This window comes from Girardinichthys multiradiatus, chromosome 23 (assembly GCF_021462225.1).
Source record: "Girardinichthys multiradiatus isolate DD_20200921_A chromosome 23, DD_fGirMul_XY1, whole genome shotgun sequence".
NCBI lineage: Eukaryota > Metazoa > Chordata > Actinopteri > Cyprinodontiformes > Goodeidae > Girardinichthys > Girardinichthys multiradiatus.
The window spans coordinates 28037549-28056577 of NC_061815.1; the positions used below are offsets into that span (position 1 = coordinate 28037549).

At 37.9% G+C, this 19029-nt stretch overlaps 1 protein-coding gene across 1 annotated transcript; it reads left to right on the top strand.

Annotated features, from left to right (window-relative positions):
• Positions 1 to 2861: 2861 nt before the first annotated feature.
• Positions 2862 to 15166, top strand: p2rx3a (purinergic receptor P2X, ligand-gated ion channel, 3a). The gene is made up of 12 exons (XM_047354102.1): positions 2862 to 3119; positions 6156 to 6291; positions 6411 to 6482; positions 6959 to 7028; positions 7458 to 7542; positions 7638 to 7715; positions 7865 to 7991; positions 9151 to 9284; positions 9370 to 9463; positions 12279 to 12344; positions 12428 to 12505; positions 13351 to 15166. Exons 1-12 carry the CDS (start codon positions 2986 to 2988, stop codon positions 13468 to 13470), a joined length of 1194 nt encoding a protein of 397 aa, XP_047210058.1. The 5' UTR covers positions 2862 to 2985; the 3' UTR covers positions 13471 to 15166.
• Positions 15167 to 19029: the final 3863 nt, after the last annotated feature.

Here is a 19029-nt window from a genome sequence, read left to right on the forward strand (position 1 = left end):
CTGCAGAGTTTTGTTAGAGAACATTAGTGAGCAACCAGCACAGTGAAGACCAAGAAAGTCCCCACAATAAGTTTTGTGGACATTTAAAGCAGGGTTAGGTAATAAAAGAAAATCCTAAACTTTGGACCTTACTTTTTCTAAGGTCGTGTTGACCTGGCAGCTCAAGCAAACAGTATGGCGGTTGTAATTGCCTTACAGTGTCTGGGCAAATTGGATCTACAAAATAAAAAATAATATTAATAAAGAATTGTTGCTCTACATATTCATGGTCCGGGCTATAAGAAGAAATCTTGAAAGCTTGTGCTCTTCAAATGTTCACAGCACATGTTTAGGTGTTTCTGCTCCCATTTTAGATTACTATTAGAGGACCACAAACATAATGGGGGCCACTTAAGAAATGCTCAGAGAGAGACACACTTACTGTTACATTATCTCTGTGATGTGAGAATCCATAATGTTGCTTGTTCTTGGGAGTGTGTCTAGAAATGGTCCTATCGTATGACCCGTTGTCATTAATGTATAATTTATTACAGTGCTTTTAGATTCGGTCTTGTAACCAATAAGCCTTTAGTGGAGTTCATTTTTCTTTACAGTTCATGTATAGAAATCTATATATATGGAGAGAGAGAAAAAGAAAGAAGGGTAATTACTAAATACAGACTGTTTTCAAGCCTTTATGTCTGTTTATTATGAAGACTTTTTGCTCACAGCTAATGTGACATTTCAGATTAGAATAGTACGTCGGACGAATAGAAAGAACATTTTAACACAGAAATGTCTCTCAGAAAAAGATCACAATATCCATAAAAAAATTATAAGCCTAATAATATAAAAACAAATATAAAATATTAATTTCAGCAATTAAACCTTAATTTTTAAAATGTATTTATTTATCTTTATATCAAACAGGAGGGAAGAGAATTAAGTTTCTACAAGTACATTTTGTCAAAAAACATTTATTTTATTCTTCTGTACAAAACAAATTAACTGGTTTTCCTTTAGTTGTAAGGATTGAAGGTTCTCCTTGAAAGTTACTGTAACCTGTGAGGCTCTTCAACTTGGCTCTAAAATTATTATTTAATTCATAAACAATAAATACCTACTTAAAAGACAAAAAGAGGCATCAACTGATAACAGATTTAGAAAAAAGATCCTGTGAAAATTTGCCATCGCTACATTGTAAACATTAACAGATTAAATGATTAATTGTCATCTATGTAAATTATCACGTTTTCCTGAACTTATTTCCCAATTTAACAGTTTTTGCACTTTAAATCTTTCAGTTACTTAGACAAAAAAATCAGCATTCTTCATAAACATTTGATGCATTTTTCTATAATTACTATATTTACTTCTATTTAAAATCCATATTGGTAAGAGTTTTACCTGTGTTTTACCTGTGTAGGAAATTATTTCAGCATTCATTTTGACTGAAGGGGGTGTTTTATTCTATACAGACCTGAATCTAATCTACTAACATACATGTTGTCTGTTTAGCACAGGTTTCAGATTGAACAGAAATGACTTGGTTTTGTTTTTCAGTTTCCAGGCCAAAGGTGACCTCTTTGTCTGCAAGACTGAAAAAAACCCAAGATTTACCACAGATAATATGAATAATTCTGGTATCCGCTTCTGCGTGCAGAAGCAGCAACCTGGCAATAATTTGATGAAGCAAATAAAAAGGGTTAGACCCCAAACTTGACAACATCCACTCTCTAGCGGAGTACTTTGAAAGTATGCTTAAAAATCCTTAAGAAACCCACTTCGGTGTTGTGACTGAAATATAACAGCAAATAAATAAATTCAACGTTAATGGATTGACAGAAATAAAACCTTATTTTACTAATAATTTCATAATTTATTCCATACAAAACTAATTAATCAAAAACTTTTACTCACGTCATCATCTTTACACTTTACAAATCTGGCCTTTAGCAAGCAGTGACATGAGAAGTCTTGTTTGTAGTGTGATACAAGCTGTGTGGAGGACAGAGCAAACAAGTAAATTAAGCACCTTAATTTACTTGTTTGCTCTGTGGTATCTGACCGATACCAAAATGGATTCTTTCTGGCAAACATGCCAAACTTATTTGTTATGGAAGACTAACAAGTCACATGAAATTCAACATACATTTCAAATAGTAAAACATAGTGGTGGCAGCATCATGCTGTGGGGGTATTTTTTTATGCAGGCTCATGGACGCTACTCTGGTCAGAGATAATAGGAATATGGATGAAGGAAAAAAACCGGGTCATACTGGAGGAAAGACAGTCAGAGGTTGCAAAAGATTTGCGACTGTGATGGAAGTTCACCTTCCAGCAAAATGACCCAAATTGCAACCAAAGGTGGCTTTTCAAAATATTAATTCTGGGGACTGAAAACAAACGTTTCAGAGTTTATTTGTAAAGCAAATAAATAAAGGTTTGTGGCTCTGTTATGACAAAATGAAGAAAGGTTGAAGGGGAAAAGCTGATGTATCCTTTCTTTTATTACCATGTTGTTGTGATCAAACTGGACACATATTTTAGCCAATAACTGACACTTAATTCAAGGAATGAACTGATAAAAAATACAAGAAACCTATAAAATGAATTTGATACACTAGCAGTGAATGAATGCAGATACATGGTGTATTGATTGGTGCCTCTGGCTAAGTGTTTACGAGGCTGCTGTGGTTTTGCTTCAAACCAGAAGATGTAGAGAACAGCATGGGAGACTGGGATTTGTGGTCAAGAAGGAAAGAGACATCCTCCTCTTGCGCCTTTGAGTAACGAGGGGGAGGTCTCATTTATGTCATTAGCCAATGACACAGGGGAAAGAAACTGATTTTCATTGAAGAAGACACGCCAAGGAGAGACACTGAAGACTACTGTTCCAGTGTTTGCAATAGAACCAGGAGAGAGAATTCTGGATGTTTAAAGGTTTAGGTTCTAGGCCTGGAAAAGAAGCGAACTTTTCTCTCAGACTAAGGAATTTCTGCAGCCATGACTTCGCTAGCATGGAGCTTTATGACCAGCTTCTTGACCTACGAGACCAACAAGTCTGTGGTGGTGAAGAGCTGGTCTGTTGGGATCATTAACCGGCTGGTGCAGCTTATGATCATGTCATATTTTGTCGGGTCAGTGATCAGATTTCTATCTATTTATTTAGGTTCTAGCTCATGTGGGAGTTTAAATAGACTCACTCCAGAAATATTGCAATGTTGCTTTTATTCATCTTCAGGTATGAAAAAAATAAAACCTGAACCCTAATTTTTTGTAATATATAGTTTTGAAGTTTTTCACATGTCCACTCAGGTGGACAGCATGTTCAAGACTTCAAAATTTGGACTTGAGAAAAAAACTGAACACTATATGAAAACTAACGTGGCCACATGTTTTACCGTTTTCTAATATTGTTCAGTTAAATTAAAACTATTTGACTATGTTCCCAGCTTGTCATCCCTCCCTTTCAGCTCTTCATCTAAACACTTCAAACCATTCCTACTTCCTCCAGCCTAGTTATAATTTTTTTAAAACCTGAAGAAAATATATAGTGCTATATAAAAGTATTTGTTCCCGTACAAATGTCTTGTTTTTATTTTTTAGTAAATGTTTCAGATCATCAGATACATTTTAAGATCAGGCAAAGATAAATATGAGTTGGTATGAAATGTAGCTTTAAAACAGTGATTTCTTTTATTTACGGTAATTAAAAAACAGCCACCTTTTCCCAATGTGAAAAAGTGATCAGCCTCGTTGTTAACTCGTTAATTTTATGTGATTTACCACCATATTTGGATAGCTGAGCTCAGGTTCTCTAGCCACAACCAGGCCTGATCACTACCATCCCCATAGAATCAGGAAACGTCCTAAATAGAACCTGTCTGACTACACGAAGCAGGCTAATAGATCTCAAAAAGCAACAAATTATACCCTGATCTAAAGAAATTCAAGACCAGGGAAGCAACAAAACCATTGACATCTATCAGTGAAAATGGAGGCTGTGGGAACTGGACAACATACTGTATTTGATGAATCCATGAATTCTGCTCTCTGTCAGAAATTTCTAAGGAACAATATCCAGCAATCAGTTTGTGAGCTTAAACTCAAGTACACGTACTGTAGGTTATTCAGCAGGACAATTATCTGAAGCACCCCAGCAAGTCCACCTCTCAAAGGACAAAACATTTTGAAGTGGCCTAGTTTAAGTCTAGATTTAAATCCAATTGAGACGCTCTGCTTGATCTTAAGCAGGCAATTGTTTCTGGAAAGTTTGCATGGAAGAGTAAGAATTCCTGAGACTCATTGCCATGCAATGTACAGTAAATGCTTGATGGTAGTTGCTGCTGGCACTGCCAAGCCATAGTACTTTTCACATAAGGTTAGGGTGCTTTGGATAGCTTATTTTCCATAATAAATGAAATTATTACTCAGGATTGTTTGATGATGTGAACATTTACGTGTAAAAAAACAAACAAATCTTTACTGTGACAAATACTTTTCCATAGCACTGGATTGAATGGTGCTGAACAAAAAAGGAATGAGTCATCACTGAGCGTTTTGAGATAAACTTAATGTCTTATAGATGCCTCCTGCTCCAGCACAGTTAAATAGCTGTCTTTTATCCTCGCCTGTGGTCAATTCTGCAGGAGCCTGCATTAATTTCATTCAGATGGGTACTAGCAGGCTCACATCTAAAGCATGCAGGACACCTTCGCTAAAGGGTCAAAATTACCCAGCTGCCCTTTCTTCCTATTTTGAGAGGTGTTCGCAGTGTCACTATCAGCTCCAGTATTCTACCTGTGTCATGACGTGCTGGTTTTGGGTTGGACCAAAGTACAGAGCAGAGCGAGGGAGCCGCATGGTGAGTAGAGAAGTAGTTTTAATAATGATAAGCAACAGACTAACAGAATGGCTGGACACGAAACATGGCAGGGAAGATACAAAGTAGCATACATGGTAAATATCAGGGGAAACCAGTGGAGAACAATGGCAATCTGAGAGTATAAATACTGAGGTAGGTAGGAGAATTGACCAATGAACCAGGGGAACTAATCAGAAGGAATATGAGGCAGCTCAGTGAACAGAAATAAGTAAACAAAGACCAGATCTAAAAGGAAATGTAAAATAACACATCTAACACAGGAATCCAGGGAAGTAGCAACTAAAAAACAGAATTAATCTAATAAACCTAAATGAGCAGAAATAAAGCAAGAGAAGAACATGGCAGTGTAACGAAAGTAAACAGAACTCAAACCAAAAACCTAACACAGGCAGATTGTGGCAGTCTGAACTTTGGCTAATTTAGTAGACATATGAATATTGGCAATTTCCTCCCAGCAGAAACTCTCAACATTTTAACAATTATCTTAGTTCTTAGTTGCTGGTACTATAGACGGACTTGTACAATAATCCCAAGTAGAGAGGCGTTTCTGGTTGAGTGAAAGCCATCGATGGTGGATGAGGAAAACCACTAAACACAGACTCTGTTAATGCTCAATGGGGCAGGAACCCCTCGTGTTTCCTGAAGTCGATCACCATTTCCTGAGTTTTGCTGGTGTTAAGCAGCAGGTTGTGTTCAGAACACTAACCTGCCAGCTTGTTCACCATGACCATGTATGGAGACTCACCCCCTCCGCTGATGAGGCCGATGACTCTGTTGTCATTCACAAATTGAATGATGGTGTTGGCAAGATGGATGGGTGTACAGTCGTGCATGTACAGGGAATACAGGAAAGGGCTCACCACACAGCCCTGAGGAAAGTCGTGTGGAGGGTCATAATTGTAGCAGATTACAGGCATTGGGGAATGATAGCCTGTGAAAATGAGAGGTTGAACAACCTAGTCAGTGCTCCCACTAGCCACTCAGCACAGCCACAGAGTACTTTTCCTAGTACGCCATTCAGTTTACCAGCCTTCCTGATGTTCACACAGCCTTCAGGACATGGCTCACTTGGTGTTCCTGGAGAGTGTTTGTGCCGTGGCTGGAGGTCTGCGGTGGCCGTGCAGCTGTGTGGAGAGCCTCTGCCTTGTAGCGGAGAAATCAATTACTTAACCAGAAAACCTGAAAATGTAGAGCTCAATTTACAAACGTTTTGGTTGAGTGGTTTTAGATTTAAAGGTAAAATCTGAAATTGAGCACAACCTTGTATGTTGTTTCATTTCCCCCGTAGCTATGTCTTCCTCTATGAAAGAGCCTACCAGGAGGCCGACACAGCCATCGAGTCATCAGTCATAACTAAGGTCAAAGGCTTTGGCAAGCTTAACAACGTTGTGATGGATGTGGCTGATTACATCTACCCTCCTCAGGTGTGTAACTCAGTACTACACATTTAAACACCTTTAAAAAAGCACAAGACTGAGAGCTACTTGTGCTGAATATATGCCTACAACAACAAATTCATGTCACATGGTGTGGTGTGTTTCAGGGTGAAGGCGTGTTTAGCATCATCACTAAAATCATAACCACTCACAACCAGTTCCAGGGAACATGTTCAGAGGTGAGGACACATCTTGGGACATTTTGGACTTGGATTATCCTCATGCTTACCAATTAATTTGGATAAAACTTTATTTTATTTAGCACATTTTAAACCCTCATGATGGTCAATTGACACACATATAATTTGTTGAAGATTAAGGAATAATGCAAGAAAGTCTGCAGAGATGAACATTATATTGTACACCTATAACATAAGACTTTATCCATATAAATCATTCAGTCAACATGTTGAAATGATAGACCAGATGTTAGTTGATGGGTATTAAATTGTGCTGCTTTATGGAGTAAAACACCTGTCTGAACATACTGCCTAATCTCATATCAATCACTTTTGCATGCTTCTTGCTGTTATTTGTGCACCTAAAGAAATTTAGTTTATTTTGTCATAAAATGTCAACATCATTTTAACATTAATAAACCATTAAAAGAGAAACTGACATAGATGCTCATGTTTTGTGTCCGTGTTCATTTCAGATTGGGGACAGTTTCAATTGTAGCACAAATGCAGACTGCGCCAAACATCTTAGCTCCGTTCAAGCTAACGGTGAGTCTAATTTCCAAGGATGGTGAAGTTTATAAGGAAGAAAAGGAGCCGTTTTTAGGTGCCCAGTCTGTGAGTGCCCTCATGGACCGGACACCTAGAACCATGTTGTACAATGCATGCTCCACATGAGTAATTTCATGATGGACAGGTGCAGGACCACATGATGTGTGGTGGATGTCATCACACACTCATTGCTTCCAATCCTAAAATGTAATCACCATCAAATTTTCTCAAGTTGTCCTAATGCTCTCTAATACATCTACTAAGGTTTCTCTGTCCCATGATTGGATGGTCCAGTAACTGCCTGTAACAGTAATGTTCAACTCATAATTCCTCTGGTGCTCATTGTGGACGGCCCAGATAGCTGTTCTTGGACACACACACACAAACTCTCCAGTTTGAACCAGCTTTATGTTTTTCCTTTAAAAGGTATAATTACAGGTGTATGCAACACATCTTGTGGTTCCTGTGAGATTGAAGGATGGTGTCCAGCAGAAAATGACCAAGTGCAGATGTGAGATTCAGGCATAAAAAGACACACACACACAGATGCACACTTAGTTGTAATGTTACTGTCACTTAAAATATTAATGTTATCCCTGTCTACAGCGAGCCAATGGCTGAATTTGTGAACTTCACTATTTACATCAAAAACAGCATTCGCTTCCCCCTCTTCAGCGTCACGAGGTAGGTCATTCAAAAGCCCCCAAACATACGTGCTCTAACTTAAATCTGAATGAGTGTTAAGCAAAAGTATATAAGCAATCATATGTACAGTTTCAAAAACTGACCTTTTTTAGTATTTTTGTGTCACAAACCTTCTTTCTCTTTTTCAGAGGAAATTTTAATTCCACAATCAACAACTGCACAAATAACAAGCTGACAGATCCTTTCTGCCCCATCTTTCGAGTGGGGGATATTCTGACTGAAGTCAACCAGAATGTTACTACGTTGGCAAACAATGTCTGATCTTTTCCTAAAGTTGAAAGTTTTCCTAATTCTCAGCTCTAAGTGTTGTTGATCAAATATTAGTCAAGTTTATGTTGCATGCACGGGAAAGCCAACTGACCTAAACTCTGAAACAAGATAATTAAAATCTGAATTGTGTCTGGATTTCCAAACAATAAACGCAGAGAAATGTAAATTAACGAATGAAAGAACTTGCAAGTTTTAATGAATTTTTTTCTATAAAGCTTGACCTACCTTCAACCTTAATTTGGAAAATTACTGAAAAATAATGGCTGAAAAATAGTGGCTCTTAGAATACAGAAAACCTTTAGTCACATCAGAGCTCAACCTCATTTTCTCTTCATAAAAATCAGATCAACAGTGATCAAGTAGCAGGAGAAATATTTGTTTTCTTTTAAAACATGTTTGAATGAATACATAGGATTTCAGAAATCATTTAGTATTACCATTAAATAATTCACTACATTACAACAGGGAGAACATGACACAAAGCTTTAGGAAAAAACAGGTCCTTTCACAAACTGTTGCTCTGGTGGAGTTGGACCCAAGGGCAGGCAGGATAGTGGTAACCACATGCTGCCAATGACAGAATTAAACAGATGAAAGGCTTAGAGATGAAGGACAAACACCCAAATGCTGTAAACCAGCATGAAAAAAACAGAAATAGGTGAGCAGGCAGTGAGAACTGAGATGGCTTTATCTGTTGGGAGAGCTAATAATGGACATGAGAACCTGGTGGAAATATTCAGGGAAATGGGGACCAGCTGAGGAAGAAGCAGATCAGGCAAGACTGAGGGAAGGTGGCTGATTAACACAGAGAGAATGCAGAGGGAACTGAACCAACCAGTCAAAACCAAATAAACAGAGAAGAACTTAAAGAAAGTACTGAGAAAATCAACACAAAGGAATGAACCTATACGGAACGACCTTGATGACAATAATAACAACCCAAAATTATCCAAACACAAAAACAAGTAAGAACCAAAAACCCAACCCTATAAGAAGTCAAAGCCAGAATTTCTGAACATTTATGTTATAATCTTGATCCGTATTTAAAAACATCTAGTCATAAAAACAGTGTTGGACTGTTTGAACTCTGTAGTTACTTTATTAAATACTTTGTAAGCCTGAATATCTACTTTATATTTGACAGGGTGGTGAAATAGGAATAGTTATTGAGTGGAGGTGTAACCTGGACCGAGATGTTGACCTCTGTGTTCCCAGTTATTCTTTCATTAAACTGAATGCTCCATTTGAAAATAACATCTCCAAAGGGTACAACTTCAGGTAGGCTATGCCTGAGAGATTTTTGTGAGCTTTTTTCTTAGCTTTTTCTTGTTCTTTGGAAACATTTTTTTGTTGTTTAATCCAGATTTGCGAAATACTACAAAACAGCTGATGGAACTGATTTTCGAAGTCTTCACAAAGCATATGCAGTTCGATTTGATGTTATGGTGACCGGCACAGTAAGTTACATGCATTATTTGTTTTTTCTAAAGAAAAAAAGCATGTCCAGTGAATAACACATTTTTAAAACAAATAGTTTTCCAGAGAACATCTGAATATTTAAAAACCAATGTCCATCCATTAATTTTCTGTGCTTGTCTAGTCCTGGTCCTACAGTCTCTCTGATCCAATGATCAAGAGACCCAGGCTTCCAGTCCATCATTGCTCACATAGAAACAGTTGAAACAAATAACCCTTCATACAAACATCCATCCAGTTATTTTCTATGCCTACTCCATCCAGAAATCCCTTTTCCCACCCAGACTTCCCAGCAATTCTCGTAGATTCCAAAGCCATCCCAGGCCAGAAAGTAAATGCGCAAGAAAATTCAATCTATTTACAAAATAATGTACCGCTGGTTAGGGATCACGTGACAGGACGAGGTGTTCGGTGTCAGTCTCACTGTAACCAGCTGAGGCCAAACCTGTGCTGCTATCATCCAGACAGGTTGCCCTTGTGAACACTCGCTCCTGCACCAAAAACTCCTTCTGCATTAATAAACGTTTCACAAAAACGTGGAATTTTTTGTTTCTTACAAAAACATGACAGAGCTATGATGAGCTGTGCCCTGCTGGGTGCTCCTATCTGGGGGTCCCCTGTTTAGGTCACCTTGGTGGAGGACCTGCTACTGTGTTTAAGGACAGATACAGATGCAGAGGTATGCATACTGAAAGCTATTCCTCCCTCAAGTTGCAAATGATTAAGGTTGGCTCTACAAACATGTTTATTAATGTTTGTAGAGCCAACCTGGCCCTCCTGGCCTTGCCGCTGTATTTCTAAAGGATTTTCCTGATTTTTTATCTTCTATTATTAAGTCGGAGAAAGTTTAAATTGTTGGAGATTTTAACATTCATATTGATACCTCATCAAACTGAGCAGCTGAGGGGTTTTGTTTTCAGCACTAGTGGCTTTTACTTTTCCAGTATTGTTTTCTGAAAGCAGGCAGACAGGAAATGGGGGCACAATGTCGGATTATTTTGACTTTGTCCAACACATTTCTGGACAAACCCATGTGAAAAGGCCATACCTTGGGCCTCAACATTACCAATGTGTTTGTGGAGGATGTACAATTGAGTGATCATAATTGTGTTTTTGTTTACCTTAATTTGAGCTCTAAGCAAATACCCTGAGTCTTCTGCTGAGAGGTTCTCTGTTATGTTTCACAATTCTATAAACACTCGTATCTAATGCTTTAACAGAGAATGTTCATTCATTCTGAATCAATTGGCAACCATTAAAACAAGTTCTATATCACAGAAAAATGTATGCCATAGAATAAATTAGTCTATTCTAAACTTTAGGAGAATGTTTTGCAAAGCTGAACGACTATAGAAGAAAACTAAACTTGAAGTACACAGACTCTATTTTAGAGATCTAATGCCCTGCTTAAATAATATGGTGAAAAAGCCAGATCTGAATATTTTTAAACACACATAAAAAACAAGAGAAATCCTAAAGTTTTGTTTGACAGTGCTTGTGTGTCTCCTGCTGCTGTACCTTCAAATGAGAAATTAATGCCAAATCTTCTGCTAATGAAGGTCCTCCTACTTACTTCTGTTCTGCTTTTACACCTGTGACATTTAATTATATGGTGGCTTTATAAATACAAAAAAGCCTTGTTCCAGCCCCTCAGATGTCCACTCACCAAGCTTTTTTATCAGTCTTTGTTATTATTGGTCCTTGGGTTGTAAACCTTTTTTTTATGTTTCCCTTTTGACTGGGGTGTTCCCCAGCATTGTGGAATCAAAGCTTCAATAACCCGACTTGGATCCAACATTTCATCAGAATTATTGGCCAATTTTGAAACTAACTTTTATGTCAAAGCCTTTTTGAGAAAACAGTTGCTGTCCAACTAATAGCCTACTTGGAAAAAAACATAATCTATTATAGTTTTCAATCTGGTTTTTGTAATATGCATTCCACTGAAATAGCACTACTTAAAGTTACAGTGATATTATGATGTCAGTAGATTCTGGAGAATGCACAGTGCTGGACAGCTCCTCAGCTATTGGCACAGTTAATTATACTATCCTGATAAACTGACTGAGGGATCCGGTTGGGATCTCTTGGTCTGTTCTAAAGTGGTTTTCATCCTACATATCTGGTAGGAGTTTTAGTTTCTCTACAAACCAGATTGAGTCTGAATCTACAGAGCTTCTATGTGGAGTTCATCAAGGCTCCATGCTGGGACCAGTTTTGATTTTACTATATATTCCTCCTTTAAGCCAGATAATTCAGCAGTTTACTGATGTTTTTTATAATCCTCTCCAAACTCCTTCCACACTCAAGTTTTTACCTTTGCACCCAAGGAAGCCACTGCCCTTTTGGCCACCCTGTGCCTTTCTGCTGCTCAAGAACAACCAAAGCCTAAATGACTTCTTCTTTAGCATGAGAGCTTTCAAATGTCCAAGACATAACACTAAAGGTTTAATGACATAACTACAAAATCAATCATCGATCTTTGTACTGCCATCAAGAGTTAATTAAGCAAAGATCATACTTTATTATACAAAACTGTGGGCTGTTTCTACTATACCTAAGATAACGTAATGGTTGCCAGTCATTTGATCAAGACGTAATGAGTATTGATTCTATATAATTAAGCTATTGCATCACTCACCACATCTGGCTACTTTTGTTTAGCATTGAGACTGTAGAGTTTTGGCATGCAATGGTTTTCAAAGACATAAAACACGGTCACTTAATTTCTATGGGAAAAAACACTGTTTAGTATGTCTAAAGCAGATGATATCTCTTCATCCCTTTTTCTTCCAGGCAAGAAAGTTCAGCTTAATTCCAACAGTGATCAACGTGATAGCAGCGTTAACCTCGATTGGGATGGTAGGAACTTCTACACTGAGGCTAAAATGTAATGTTATTTTAATTGCCAGTGATTTTAACATCTTTTTCATCTGTGTTGACAGGGTACAGTTGTCTGTGATCTCGTCTTACTGAACTGTTTAAAAGGAGCAGAGCAGTATAAAAAAAAGAAGTTTGAGGAGGTACCATGTTTAAAATGCAGTAGAGTAAGAATAAACAGTACAAAAGAAATGTTTTGGAAAGGATGTTTACCCTTTGCCTTTAAACCAGCAATGATTCTCGAAGGCAAACTTGAATTCATTTCTTAAGGAAAACCTTGCAGGTAAATTGGCTAAAAGCTTTTGGACAACTCACCATATATCTGTTGTGAATGAAAACTGTATCAAATTCTTTTATCTCTTCATGGAATCTCAGGCATGATTGATAATGTGAAGTTATGTCATGGTGAGTACTTATGTGGCGATAACACACATTGAGGACAACAATTATCCTGATCAAATCCCAAACTCCATATGCAAAAATACAACTTTAGAGTTTCAACGAAACTACACCTCGTCTTTGCTACTTGTTGAGATTAATTATTAGTCGCTACCTGGAGGAATGAATGTTTGGGTGACTATACCTGTGGATCAACAAGAAAATGTTAAAGGGACCTAGAGAGAAGAAGCTAAAGAAGGTTAAAGGTCAATTACAGATTGTGAATGTATACTGTTCCTTGTCTTGTTCGTATCCTTAATCTGCGACATAAATGGTTTCTAAATGTTTTCTAGAACCTTACCTTAGCAGCAAGGTATGGCTTTTCTTTACCTCATTCTGAAAAGCTGTTTATGCTTTAGCTCTTGACTTTGTTTCAACCTATAAAATGAATAATTATCAGAATCTCCTGCAAAATGCCAATTTGTGCAAGTCCATTTCTAAAGGTCAGTGCTGTTTTAAAGGCAAATGTGGCTCACACCAGATATTAGTTTGACTCAGATTTGTCTGATCTGTTTGTGTTGGTGTGTTTCTAATTGATTTGTCTATTCAGGTGTCAGAAGCTCAGATTCTTGCCTCCATCACTCCAAGCCCAGGAAGCCAGATGTCTGTCAGACAAGGACACGATAGCTGCTGTGACTCTGGAGCCATTTCCCTCTCTGTCAATTACTGATTTTCCAGTTTCTTTTAGAAACTGGAAAATCCTCATGGTTTTTCTGTCTCTTTATTCTTGCAGCACAACCTTACTGTTTTCTCCAGCTGTCAAGATTGTATGGTTTTTTTTAAGTTTATTAAACATTACAATTTAGGAAGGTGAGAAACAAAGAATATGACCGATGTGTAGTTTACAGTAGACAAAGCTGGATAAAGCTTCCTCATTACAAAGGTTCCATTGACTTTTCCACAATTTGTCACTTTAGTAGCAAAAACTTGATTTATTTTACTTTTGAGTCATAGACCAGCATAGAGTAGTGTATAATTATGAAGTGTAAGAAAGAAAATGATACATGGTTTTTCAAAATTTGTTACAAATGAAAACAAATAAAAAGTTGACATGCCAAAGTTTTCAGCTCCCCTGAGTTAACACTAGAACCTGCTTTCGCTGCAACAACTGCTGCAAGTCCTTTGGCATTTGGTTTGACTAGCTTTGCACATCAAGGGGCTGAAATTTGTACCCATTCTTCTTGGCAAAATAGCTAAAGCTCAGTCAGACTGGATGGAGAGTACACTGGAATTGCAACGTTCAATCCTTGCCACAGATTCAAGTATGAGCTTTGACTAGGCCATTCTAACACATGATAAGGCTTTGTTCTGAATCATTCCACTGTAGCTCTGGCTGAATGTTTCTCCGGTTGTCCTGCTAGAAAGTGAAACTTCTTCCTTTCATCTCTTACCAACTTCCATGTCCCTGTTGAAAAAAAATCCACCCACTGTGACAGCTTAGGAATACTGTTGCAGTGTTTGTTTGCCACCACATAGCATTTTGCAAGTAGGTAAGAAAGTTCAATTTTGGTCACCTCTGAGATTCTTCTTTCTTCTACATCTTTGCTTTGTCACCTACATGACTTGTGACAAACTTTAAACCTTCACTACTTATGGCTTTCTTTCAGCAATGTCTTTATTCTTGACACTCTTCCAGAGGACTAGATTTGTGGAGTGTAGCTACAACTAATATTTGACCTGTCAACAGATTTTTCTCCCCCTAAAATGTTGATATCTGCAGCTCCTCTAGAGTTACAATGGGCCTCTTGGCTGCTTCTCTGATTAGTACTCTCCTGATCCAGCCTTTCACTTTGGGGGAAGTACACTGCACAAATGTGGCATCTGTTTACTAATCATGTGACTTCTAAAGACAATTAATTGTCCCACTATTTCTTTAAGGGTATTAGATTGAAAGGGGCTGAATAAAAATGCACGCCATACTTTTCAGATTTTTGATTTGTTAAAAATTTTGAAAATCTTAAATAATTTCCCATCCATTTCACAACTATGAACTACTTTGGGCTTATCTATAAGACGCAATCTGAATGCAATACATTCAAGTCAGTGGTTGTAACGAGACAAATGCAAAACAGTTCGAGGGGTATGAATATTTTTAAAAGTCTATTATTTTAAGTTGTGTGTGTGTGTGTGTATATGTATATATATATATATATATATATATATATATATATGAGAGCTATTTCAGTTTACGTTAAGTCCTTTTACTTACAATAATGTGTCGCTTTTCATTTGTCAGTTATGTTTAATTAATCCAAATAAAGTATTGTTTTTTTAGTTTAGAAAAAAAAAAGATAATTATGGGCATAGTAATTTATAAAAGTTGTCATTTTTCACAATATAACAAAATTTCTGTAATCTCAAATAAAGATTCGATGTCTTTTACTGTGCAGCTAAACTGGTGTACATCCATGTGAGTGAGGGAGAAAGGAACGGATGTGTGTGTGTGGCTTGAAGTTTACAAATTGGCCATAATTGCTGCACTTCAGGGTCAGTATGAGATGTTCTTCTGTGCACACTAATGGACAGATGCAGTTCCCTTTATTAGAAGAAATTCTAAAGAAAAAGACATGACACTTATTTTATTCTCTAGCTTTATTCCCAATATTTCTTTTCATATAGTAAGTACACCCTTAGCCATTTGCTCAGTTCTTGGTTATTTCATCATAAATGAATATTGTCATTTCCACCCCTTTTTACTTAAAACTCACCAGAGCACTTAAAACAAAATCAGCTAAAGAGTGTCTTAATGCTTCTCTCAGTCAATATTCTGAGAGGTTTACAGTAGGCGGAGCCATACGAAAAGTTAATACTATTAAATTCAATTTAATCCATGCAACGTTACTGACAGATTACAATAGAAATAATATAGACCCTCCGCTGTCTCTCTTAATGATGCTGATAATCATTTGGATTATCAGCATTCAAATTATGCTGATAACCTCCACTGATTGTAAATTTAAGTAAATGTTTTTTTCATCTTGGTTATACATCAGGCATCTTTCTTTTTTTTTTTTCTCCTTTAATTTTTTCCTATCCTTTTTTTAACACATAGTGTTGACAGTGGAACATGGGACTGGTGAAGAGTTGTTTGTCTAGTCAGCTTGTTTAGGTAACAGAAATAGGAGGTACAGGTCCTTCTCAAAATATTAGCATATTGTGATAAAGTTCATTATTTTCCATAATGTCATGATGAAAATTTAACATTCATATATTTTAGATTCATTGCACACTAACTGCAATATTTCAGGTCTTTTATTGTCTTAATACGGATGATTTTGGCATACAGCTCATGAAAACCCAAAATTCCTATCTCACAAAATTAGCATATTTCATCCGACCAATAAAAGAAAAGTGTTTTTAATACAAAAAACGTCAACCTTCAAATAATCATGTACAGTTATGCACTCAATACTTGGTCGGGAATCCTTTGGCAGAAATGACTGCTTCAATGCGGCGTGGCATGGAGGCAATCAGCCTGTGGCACTGCTGAGGTCTTATGGAGGCCCAGGATGCTTCGATAGCGGCCTTTAGCTCATCCAGAGTGTTGGGTCTTGAGTGTCTCAACGTTCTCTTCACAATATCCCACAGATTCTCTATGGGGTTCAGGTCAGGAGAGTTGGCAGGCCAATTGAGCACAGTGATACCATGGTCAGTAAACTATTTACCAGTGGTTTTGGCACTGTGAGCAGGTGCCAGGTCGTGCTGAAAAATGAAATCTTCATCTCCATAAAGCTTTTCAGCAGATGGAAGCATGAAGTGTTCCAAAATCTCCTGATAGTTAGCTGCATTGACCCTGCCCTTGATAAAACACAGTGGACCAACACCAGCAGCTGACACGGCACCCCAGACCATCACTGACTGTGGGTACTTGACACTGGACTTCTGGCATTTTGGTTTTCCTTCTCCCCAGTCTTCCTCCAGACTCTGGCACCTTGATTTCCGAATGACATGCAGAATTTGCTTTCATCCGAAAAAAGTACTTTGGACCACTGAGCAACAGTCCAGTGCTGCTTCTCTGTAGCCCAGGTCAGGCGCTTCTGCCGCTGTTTCTGGTTCAAAAGTGGCTTGACCTGGGGAATGCGGCACCTGTAGCCCATTTCCTGCACACGCCTGTGCACGGTGGCTCTGGATGTTTCTACTCCAGACTCAGTCCACTGCTTCCGCAGGTCCCCCAAGGTCTGGAATCCGTCCTTCTCCGCAATCTTCCTCAGGGTCCGGTCACCTCTTCTCGTTGTGCAGCGTTTTCTGCCACACTTTTTCCTTCCCACAGATTTCCCACTGAGGTGCCTTGATACAGCACTCTGGGAACAGCCTATTCATTCAGAAATTTCTTTCTGTGTCTTACCCTCTTGCTTGAGGGTGTCAATAGTGGCCTTCTGGACAGCAGTCAGGTCGGCAGTCTTACCCATGATTGGGGTTTTGAGTGATGAACCAGGCTGGGAGTTTTAAAGGCTTCAGGAATCTTTTGCAGGTGTTTAGAGTTAACTCGTTGATTCAGATGATTTGGTTCATAGCTCGTTTAGAGACCCTTTTAATGATATGCTAATTTTGTGAGATAGGAATTTTGGGTTTTCATGAGCTGTATGCCAAAATCATCCGTATTAAGACAATAAAAGACCTGAAATATTTCAGTTAGTGTGCAATGATTCTAAAATATATGAATGTTAAATTTTCATCATTACATTATGGAAAATAATGAACTTTATCACAATATGCTAATATTTTGAGAAGGACCTGTATGTCAAAGCAGGCATCAGTGATGCTGATGGAGGCCAAGCTTGGCACTAATCATTGGTCAGTATTAATTTGATTTGGATTGCCATGTAAAACAACAGCATTGAACATATGTTATCACCTACTCCACAGTACACCTTTAAACATTTATATGGCTACTTCATCTTAGATTTTCTTGAAAGCAAGAAGCCCAATACACCACCTAAAGCATTAAAATTGCATATATGTGGGAATATAATGGTACAAAGGTGCTTCCGAATTCTTTGAGATTCCTTGTTTTTCTCATTGGTTTGGTCACAAGTGGCAGATTTAATGCAAAGACCTGTCTTTAATTGTGGTTTGTGTGAAGAACCAAAGTGCAGGCAGGAATTTGGGAGCAGCATAGTGAGTAAAGAATTTAATAAAATCAATATCCTATGCTTTGAACATCCGACTTAACACGTTTCAATTCAACACCTGAAAATGGAAAGAATGTAGCACAACTGCAAGCATACAAAGACATGGCTTGGAAACTGCTGTTCATGGACATTCTCCATCCAAACGAAGTCAGAGCTCTTTTCAATGAAAAAAAAAATGGCAAAGAATGTGTCTTGGTAAGACAAACTCCAAAAGACTTATGTCTGCAATTGGAACAAAAGGCGAGTAATACTACACCCAGCTTCAGCAGACAACGACTGGGAGAAACTCCTGGAAAGGGAGGACACGACTCACGTTAGTACTGGGCATAAGACACAAGGAGAGAGAACAGCTGAGGCCTGGCTACCACACTGTGAATGTGAACGTTCCGGCATCTGCCTGTGGAATACAGCTCCTCTTAATGTTCCTCCTGATTGCTCCAACAAGCTGCAGCTGTGAGATCTGCCTGTCAGTGACCCCCTGCAGGAGGAAGAGAGAAGAGCCACAAACACAAAACACCTGCGCACAGCTCTGTGAGTTTGACACAAGAAGACTGAATACAAATGCACATCACTCTTTTAAAACTTTTATTTGTAAAATATATTAAAAACCTTGCATCATCTTTGTTCCCCTTCACATTTATGCACTACTTTGTGTTGATCTTTCACATAAAATCATACAAAAATATTTCAAATAAAATTGTGGTAATGTGAAGAGATGTGGAAAAGTTCAAGGGGTATGAGGACGTCTCCGCTGCACCATACATATCAGAAGTTTTTTCTTTGTCAGGCCAAATGTTTAGCAAAACTCTGAGCCATCTGACATAATAATGAGGTTTGAAGACTGTGGCAAATATTTGAATGTGTCTGGTTCATAATAATAATATACAACACTTGAAGCAGCTTGAAAGGTATGGAATGACACACAGACATGTTAAATGGATTATTTCTTTATTTAAAAGTGGGCTTTTCGGAATACTTATGAGTAATCCGAATCTAATGTTAAGTAGCAAGCAGTCAGAATGATCACAGTTTGAAGAATCAAGCTCACAGATATACTTCTTTCTACCTTTTAAAATGACTCAGACTCAAAACTGTCC

Coding starts and splice junctions, on each gene's coding strand:
- p2rx3a (XM_047354102.1), top strand. CDS start 2,986: ATGACTTCGCTAGCATGGAGCTTTATGACCAGCTTCTTGACCTACGAG. Junction 9,464..12,278: donor ATGTTATGGTGACCGGCACA/GTAAGTTACATG, acceptor TTTTTCTTCCAG/GCAAGAAAGTTCAGCTTAAT. Junction 12,345..12,427: donor CGTTAACCTCGATTGGGATG/GTAGGAACTTCT, acceptor CTGTGTTGACAG/GGTACAGTTGTCTGTGATCT.